Consider the following 9,206-nt stretch of genomic DNA (forward strand, 5'->3'; position numbering starts at 1 on the left):
ATGGGGTAAATAGCACCCTGTTCAAATTTCCTGATGACACTAAGATAAGGAGGGAGTTATTGGCAAAGAGGGACCAGTTACTGGGTGGCAAAGCCTATCCTCAAGATGTTGGGTGGGTAGTGTACTGGGAAGGCAGGATGTTTCAGAAAGTAGAATTGTCTGACTCTGGCAGAAAAGGATCTGTGAAGAGGTATGCAAAGTTTTAGCTGCGGCTTGCTTAGCAGCCTTTCTGTGAGGACCAACTTACTCTTCACCCAGAAACGGCCTTGGCAGTTTTGATGGTGCATGAAACAGCATCACATTGATATTTGCTGCTCTTTTGCCTGTTTAGTTTGCATGATGTATTTAATTAAGGTCATTGTCATTCAAGCACCAAATGAAGGCTGTAGCCTCCACAGGGTTCCTCATGCAGCCTCAGTCAATTAGAAACTATAAATGTCATGAATCTTCAGTCTTGTGCTAGCTTCTGGAACCCAACCTTTTTTTTTTTAGCTTATGTATCTTGTAAACTCTGTAGACATCCTCTCGTTACTAACCATTTCTGAAGGCCACGTATGGAAGCTCTTGTCACTAATCCTGAAAAACTGTGTTCATAATTTTTGTGTACAAATAACTAGTTGCACAGCATACAATTACTACCTGCTTATAGGTATGTAGATGGCTTACCTCTCTCTTACCTTGAGGACTATGATTGTCCAAGGGCTATCCAGGCAGTGTTAGGGATATGTCCCTAATGTGCTCAAAGGGTTAACTAGAAAAAATAAGTATTAAAAAAACTTCTAAGGTCAAGCCAATCTACTAATTCTTGCTGGTGATTGATATTTGGGACCCCAGATCATTTTTGTACTATAATACAAAGAGATTAGTTAATTGCCTATTATTTTTTATTTTTGAAACTATTCTAAGTTTTTAATTAGATCAACCTTAACATTTCCTTAACAAAAATTCTTCTGGTCCAGCACAAAGAATGGAAAAAATCAGATAAAAAGGGGATTTGTGAAAGGTGTATCTGTACATCTCAAAACCAAATTTTGTAATAGAAACTACATTAAATAAAATGAGCCATAATGCTAGTGATTGTAAGCCCAGATTCAAACCCCATTCAAATTAGTGCATCTTTCCAGTGAGTTTTGGATTCGGTCTTAACAGTTCCATGACAATTGCCAGTCTTTATCGTGCATGAAAATAATTTCATAATCTTTTCTTCATAGATTTTGTCTAAGTCAGCAAACTTTGTGATATACAGTAGTTTAATGTATTACTTTTTTTGTTTTTAAAGATACCAAATTCAAGAAGCAGATAATTTATAGTAGAAATACTACTTATTACCAGGATAATACTTTTTAATTATATGAGAATACCACCAAGAAACATAGTTTCATAGTTTCATAGATATAGGGTCGGAAGGGACCTAGTAGATCTTCTAGCCCGACCGCCCGCCAGGGCGGGAGAACAACAAAACCCCAAAACAAGAAACGGGACTCAAATGAGTCCAGCCAGGTAGGCATCCAGCCTCTTCTTAAAGACCCCCAGGGTAGGGGCCAGCACCACTTCCCTTGGAAGTTGGTTCCAGCTCCTAGCCGCCCTAACTGTGAAGTAGTTTTTGCGGATGTCCAATCTATACCTCCTCTCCATCAACTTGTGCCCATTACTCCTTGTTATGCCAGCGGGCGCTAGGGGAAACAGCGTCTCCCCCAAACCCTTCTGGTCCCCCCTAGTGAGTTTATAGACGGTCACCAGGTCCCCCCTCAGCCTTCTCTTGTGGAGGCTGAATAGGTTCAGGTCCCGCAGTCTCTCACTGTAGGGTCTGCCCTGTTGTCCCCGGATCATGCGGGTGGCCCTCCTCTGGACCCTCTCCATGTTGTCCACATCCCTCTTGAAATGGGGCGCACAGAACTGGACACAATACTCCAGCTGTGGCCTGACCAGCGTCGCGTAGAGGGGGAGGATCACCTCCTTGGCTCTACTCGAGATGCACCTGTGGATGCACGACAAGGTCCGGTTAGCCCTGCCAACCATGACCTCGCATTGTCGGCCCATGTTCATCTTGGAGTCAATAATGACTCCAAGATCTCTTTCTGCCTCCGTGCTCTCGAGTAGGGAGTTCCCCATTGTGTAAGTGTGCTGCTGGTTCCTACTGCCCAAGTGCAGCACCCTGCACTTGTCCGTATTGAAACGCATCCTGTTCCTGTTAGCCCACCCCTGTAACCTATCCAGATCCTTCTGCAATCTCTCACTCCCTGCTAGCGTGCTCACCTCCCCCCAAATTTTGGTGTCATCAGCGAATTTAAACAGGTTACTTTCCACCCCATCATCTAGATCGCTGATGAAGAAATTGAACAGCGCAGGCCCCAGGACCGAGCCCTGGGGGACTCCACTACCCACCTCCCCCCAGGTCGAGTATGACCCATCCACCACCACCCTCTGAGTGATTTGCTCTGCTCTCAGCTTTTGAAAAGTTTTAGTTTTTGAGGCTGGTCCTTTTCCCTAAGTGGTTGCTAGCTGAGTGTTTAGAATTTGTTAGTATTCTGAGAACAATTATCTACAAACTGTTGGGCATTTTAAATAATAACACATTTTATTGTAACACAATTTTATTACACGGCATTTGAAAGATTCAGAAGATTCTCTTGTCCAATTATTTTTGCCTTCTAAATAAAGTTAGGACATTTATGCATCAATACATTACATACTTCTTTAAAGCCTGTTTTATCAGTTATGTAATTGATATAAAAATATTTAAATCCTCATGGAATAACCAATGAAGACAATGGGTTTTAACAACGGTTGTTTAGGATAATTACCAAGTAATACCAAAAAAAACCCCCAGTTTTCCCACCCATTTGGAATGTGGGTTTAAAAAAGAGGGGAAATGCTGGGGGAGGAGGGAGCCAGAATTCACATTAGGCAAAAGCATGTCCCTTATTTTTAAGCAAAGAATTAACAGAAATGAAGTTTTCCTCGGCCTAATTTTAGCTGTGAAACCACAACCATCATTAATCTGTAGGAAAGTTGTTTATGCTTTATATAACTATTTTGGGCCTTTTTTCAGAAGCCCATATCATGTGGTGTGTTTTGGCTTTATTTTTTTTAATTTTAAGTAATAGTACTTTTTAAATACCCTGTTTCCTTTATAAATATAAAGGTTAAAAGACAAGTCCAGGTGTTCAATGCAGTCGATACCCAGTAATTGTCAGAAAGTGGTGGTGCAGTTTGGAACAGACTGAGCAAGGAAAAAAGAGTAGGCTGAGGAACTTTGAGCAACAAAAGATGCTGGAGAAAAGAAAGTAGTCTTTAGCACATGCTTGGAGATGAGAAAAAGATGACAAAAGAGGAAAAATATTAATAGTCAGAGTGTGTAGGCTATAATATACAGTAGTTCTTTCCTGCTGGTAAAATAACATTTGTAGTCATTTAAAAAGGGGGGAAAAACTATTTTTAATACTTCCTGTGTGCAGCTCAGTTTTTATCTCAGTCTTTAATAGGTCCACATACTACAGCACACTTTTTTGTTTGTGTGTGGACTACTAAGCTTCTCTTTCTTTTCATTTGTATTTCAGTAGTATTTATGGATTTCATTATTCCACTGAAATAAAGCATTGGTGACCAATTCAGTATATAGTTGTAAACCTGAATTGATTAATTTTCTAAAGATCTCCAGGATTCCTTTGTCATTCTTTTTCACTTATTCCAATGATTTATATAACATTATGTTTATAAAAACTTTATGTTTATATGTTTTATATAAATGTACTGGGCACAATGCAGATAAATGCAGCAAAGATGATGGTTGCATTATGGTTGTTTACCAACCTGTTCTAGGAAAGAAGAGCTGCATTTTCAGTCCTTGTAATATGAGAATGCTAATGCTAACTTCAGCTGAAACACTATGCTGAAAACAAAACTAAAAGCAAAGAAGCTGGATTGGGTAAAAATTTTGATTAGTTGTCTGTGTTTTTGTGTGATTTTGCCTTTGCTTTTACACAGGACCCTATGAAGTAGTAGGCTTTGGTTCAAAAACTTGTATTTTTTCAGGCCATAGAGACCCATCTGATCCGGAAATCTAGCGGAGGTCTAACATATATTGCTGAGTGGAAGGGTGGCCTGCTTGAACACAAAATGGGACATCTGACTTGCTTTGCTGGAGGCATGTTTGCACTGGGTGCAGATGGAGCTCCTGCTGACAAAACAGGCCATCATATTGAACTTGGTGCTGAGATTGCCCGCACTTGTCATGAGTCTTATGACCGCACAAGTAAGTATTGTATTCTAAAGTTTGACGTGTAAGCTCTGCTCAAAAATTATATCAAATACCTTTTATCAACAATTCTGGCCTTGTTAAAGAGGTGCTGAGGTACAGTCCACTGTTTTATATAATGAGTGTCCATTAGGCTGAACTCTGTTCTACCATACTCTTTTGTTCCAGAAAGTGACCATAAAGATGACTGCTTCATCCACAGATCTTATGCCTGTACCTATTGAGTCATATCTACTTGTTTTAGTGACAAACACATTTGACTGCTTTTCACTACCCTGAACGCTGGAGAGGCCAGCACAAATACAAATAAGATTTTATACTGTTGTGCATCAAGAGAATTGTTAACCAACTTCTGAAAGCAGGACAAATTCTACTCTCAGTTCAATGCAACACTGGACGGTAGAGTTGCACACAAATAATATGGATTTGTTCTGCAGGAACTTTTAGACTGCTGGAGCAAAATGATGACAGAACCAAATTTAACTTTCAGATCCTAGGGTGAAGTTGCAAAGTGGATTGCGGGGAGGAATACTATAATAAGATAAGCATATCTCATATGTAGTGATCAACACAATAAACTTGTAAAATACTACTTTTACCATCACTTTTCAGAATATAGCTGCACTTCAGGACATTGATAAAATGCAGCCCTTTATCACTAGAAATAGGGATTTCCCAAATATAACACTATCTGCATTATATGCTATGAGGAGGAAATTGAAAAATTGGCATCAGTGGTTAAAATTGAGATTGAGATAATACAAAGGTATGACCAATATTTAGTACTTTCCATAAATTGTGATGTTTTGTTCTCGAAACGTAATGTGTTTGGGGTTTTTTGAATAGCCTCAAAAAATAAAGTGAATAGCTGAAAACTGTATTCATGCTAACATTGTTTACTGTTTAATTTTTACTTTCTAGGTATGAAACTAGGGCCTGAAGCTTTCAGATTTGATGGGGGTGTTGAGGCCATTGCTACAAGGCAAAATGAGAAATACTACATTTTGCGACCTGAAGTTATAGAGACCTACATGTATATGTGGCGGTTCACTCACGATCCAAAGTACCGGCAGTGGGGTTGGGAAGCCGTAGAGGTAAAAACATATTTTGTGGGTTTGCTTTCCTATTAAGTCTTAGCATCTTGGAAATGATATGTTTCTGAAAATGTCTCCTTGTAAGATATCCAGCTCTTTTGCAGTAGTCCACAAGTGGCAGCAAATGACACAGCAAAGACATCTCTGGAGATCACATGAAATTAATCATTTTGACTAAATCCAGTCATGGCAGTAATCCAGATCAGGAAAAAATCTCTATTTGTCTTCGTTTGTTGCCTCCTGGACCAGAAATGCTGCAGTTTTAAAGGCAGGACTTTATGGAGAAATCCTAGTAGTGTGAGATACAGGAACACAAATGCATATCACATTTAAATTTAGCAAGGAAAAATAAATATTAACAAAATATCTTTTCTGCAGTATACAGCCATTTCATTAAAAAAGACTCAGTAAATCCATATTTTAAGAAATGTAAATGTAGATCAATATTTGAAAAGTGATAAAAGGTTTTTGTTGTTTCTTACAAGAGTCCCCAAATTTGCAAGTTAACTTTGAAAGTGTACTTGATTCAACAAATGTAAGATCTTAAAAAGGACAATCTGATCCTCCGGCTTCAACTTAAGTACATCATAAGCCTTTCAGTTTAATTTAGTTGCCCCCTATATTGAGGCTAGTTAATTTGTGTTTGGCCAAAGTATGCATATTTCAGATAGGCCATCATCTTGATTGAAGACATCAAGAGATGGTAAATCTACTATTTGCCTCGTTTCAGGGCTTACTAACCTTCACTGTTAAAATCTGGTGCCTTGTTTCTGATCTGAATTTCAGCTTTCACCTGTTGGCTCATGTTGTGCCTTTCCTTTCTAAATCAAAGAACCCTTCAGTTTCCATTTTTTTCCCTGTGAAGGTACTTATGTGCTGTAATCAGGTCACTTCTCAATCTTCTTTTTGATATTCTAAAAAATTCAGACAATTATAAAACATTTTTTCTCATCTGTGAAAACTTTCTGTTGTTCCTTCTTGCCCACAATGCTAGCTTTGGTAGATAAACAAGTTGAAACAATTCTCTTCACACGTTTTACCAAATTGGCTCAATTTGCTTGAGTTTGCATGCCTTCTTGGTGTTTTTTTGTTCTATTGGTCATTTAACATACTCCTGGCTGCTCCATCAGGGTCAATTAGCTCCACTGCATGCAAGAGACAGGCTGTCCTACATGCACAGTCTTCTCTTCCAGTGACACGTTATCCAGTGTTCTACAAAATGAAATCCTCCAGTTTTGCACCAGTTATGCACCCAAACAATTCCCCTCCAACATCTGCCTTCTCTCACTTGTAGAACAAAAGGATCTCTAAGAAGCCCACTTGTGCATTCCCCTTCTCCCATTGTCTTCTAAGATTTCTGATGTACTCTGTAATCTGCATAGTTCTACACCATGCTATGTCATTTGATCCATTGGGTATCTGTGTGGCAGAGCACCTTTGGGGTGCTCACCACTTTAGGGCTCTCACAGGCTTTGAGGGGAACCTGCTTGGGGGAGCAGCAGGGGAAACATCCCCCGTGTACTATTTAAAGGGGGATGGTGTGTGGCATGGCACTGTTGGTGCCTGCCACTTTAAGACTGGGGCCAAGCAGCCAGCAGGTGCCTAATTGTGGCAGCCATTTTAGAGCTCTTGCCACCCATATAAGCAGAGCAGTTTGCTGCTGGCAGCTGAGGCAGCAATATCACCTGGCTGTGAGGCTTCTTGGAGCACCCTGAAGGTAAGGGAGGAGCTGTAGGGGATGGGTAGGAGGCTCCTGGGCATGACCTAAAACTTCACCCTGCTGGGAGTGTGTGGCCTGGTGGGGCTCTCAGTGGCGCGGGAACCCCCAGGAAATGCCAGACCAGTGACCACCCTGGTGAAAGGTGGGTAGGGGCATCTTAACCCTAGCCCTCACCATTGGGTGAGTTTGCGTAACACCGGAGGCAGTTGGGGGCCAAGCACGGCTGCAGCCACCTGAGCCTGTGGGGTGCAAGACCCTGAGGGGGGAGGAGGGAGGCGGGGGCCAGGCACAGCTGCGGCCACCTGAGCTCTAAGACCCTGAGGAAAGGTAGTTGGGGCCAGGCATGGCTATGGCCACTTGATGAGTAACCCCCAGTGAGGGGGGCGATCTGGAGCCCTGAGTGAGGGGAGTAGGCCTAAGGTATGTCTCCAGATGCCTGAGGCAGTAGTTTGGGCCAGAGGCCAAGTAAGGGGGCTCAGTCCAAGGGAGGGGCGAGTCCTGACCCCAGTAAGTCTTCTACCTCTGGGGGGCCGAATGTGGGTCGAAAGTAATAGCTAGAGTTGAGCACTATGACCTGCTGCTCCAAGGGGGGAGTGAGACTCCCCGTGAGACCCTGGAACATCAGTTGTGGTGTGGGGTAAGAATGCCCTGGTGAGGTGTGGCCCTAGAAAGGGGGCAGAGAGGAAGAACCCCTGTGGGGGGAGAAGAACCAGAGGGTTGAGTACCCTGTATGTTTACATGTATAGAGTTGCCCCCGAAAGGGGCCAGAGGAAGCTTAGATCCAGTCGGGTAACTGGCTGGCCACTACCCCAGTGAGGGTCGTGGGAGAGGCCCAACAGATGGTATGTCTGCCACCCAAGGAATGGACTAGCTAAGCCTATGGCCTAAGGGGCCTGCTCCAAGAGGGAGCAAGGCGGCATAAGTTGGTGATGCATGGAAGAGACCCTGTGAGAGAGGGTGGAGTGTGAGAGGCCCTAGTGAGAGGCGGGTGGTATGAATGTGTGTGTGACTGAGGCCTGGCAGTGCGGCCTAAGCTTGGTCCGGCTGTAGGCCAGGAGCACTATTACATCTGATGCCATCTGCGAGGCATGGGCTGCAGTGTGGGGAAGTTACAGAACCGCAGATAGCACCCCCTGGCATCGGGGCATAAAATGGGCAGCCTCCTGCTTAACATCCTAATTAATAAGAACAGGGCATGGCAAGTGAGTCAGGTGGGAGGCATGCCCAAAGGCAAGTGGGGAGCCCAGCACTGTGGCTAGGCAGGGAGCCCCACTTTACCACACTCTGCTAGTGAATATTTCCCAGACTATTTCATAACCATGCCATATTGCACTCTTCCATGGATACTTATTTACTGTGGAAACAGCATTGTCCTTTGTGGACTTCACACATTTTAGTACGGAGCGTCTAATCTTTTCCTACCACTGGATGTCATATTCTAAAAGAGGTTCTCTAAGATCTCCCTACAACACATTGCTGATTATTCCATGTGTGGAAAGCATCTTAGAAATCATCAGAAAGAAGAGATGAAAAACAGGAAAATCAGTCAAGCTTTTTAAATTTATATTTAGTTTAATCTATTTTTCAGATGTTTTGGCTTTGTTTACAAGTATCACAGAATATTATTCTCCAAGGATAAAGAATGGTCCTGAAGATTCCATTTTGTATCTTCTGTACAAGTGTTTACTGAAGTATCTTTTCAGTCTTTGACCTCTGAAATTATGATCACAAGTTAGAAATGTATTTTCTCAACTTCAGGAACAGTAGAATAACATCGCCTAAATTTTCTCGTTAGTCTCAAAATCTCAATCCCCATGCAGCATGTGAGCATTACTTTACTTTTCTTTCCTTCTCAAATTTTTATTGATTGAAGGCAGTCTGCTCAGTTTCACTTTTGGGGACCTCTTCCTCTCTTATCTGTTCTTTTTCTACCTTTGTGCTTGTCGTGCTTACCAGTTTAATAATGGGAAGAAACAAATGATCACCAGTAGGAGTAACTGATTTGTGACTGTGCCACATGAGGTTTCACCAGCTCAACATGTAGATAGTTTTCCTCTCTTTAGGCAGAAAGGCATAATTGTAATCACCTAGCTCAGCTTCTGCTTTAAAACATGACTTCCCTGAATTATTTCAT

The 9,206-nt window shown here is 42.0% G+C and overlaps 1 protein-coding gene across 1 annotated transcript in view; it reads left to right on the forward strand.

Moving 5' to 3' along the window:
• The window catches only part of MAN1A1 (mannosidase alpha class 1A member 1), a 277,351-nt gene that overhangs the window by 251,511 nt on the left and 16,634 nt on the right, over positions 1-9,206 (forward strand). The window contains exons 10-11 of the mRNA XM_019520217.1: positions 4,036-4,255; positions 5,180-5,352. Coding sequence (XP_019375762.1) covers positions 4,036-4,255; positions 5,180-5,352 — 393 coding nt within the window. The remainder of the gene's footprint in view (positions 1-4,035; positions 4,256-5,179; positions 5,353-9,206) is intronic.

Source organism: Gavialis gangeticus, unplaced genomic scaffold, assembly GCF_001723915.1.
Source record: "Gavialis gangeticus isolate Ggan-Ray unplaced genomic scaffold, GavGan_comp1, whole genome shotgun sequence".
Classification (NCBI taxonomy): domain Eukaryota; kingdom Metazoa; phylum Chordata; order Crocodylia; family Gavialidae; genus Gavialis; species Gavialis gangeticus.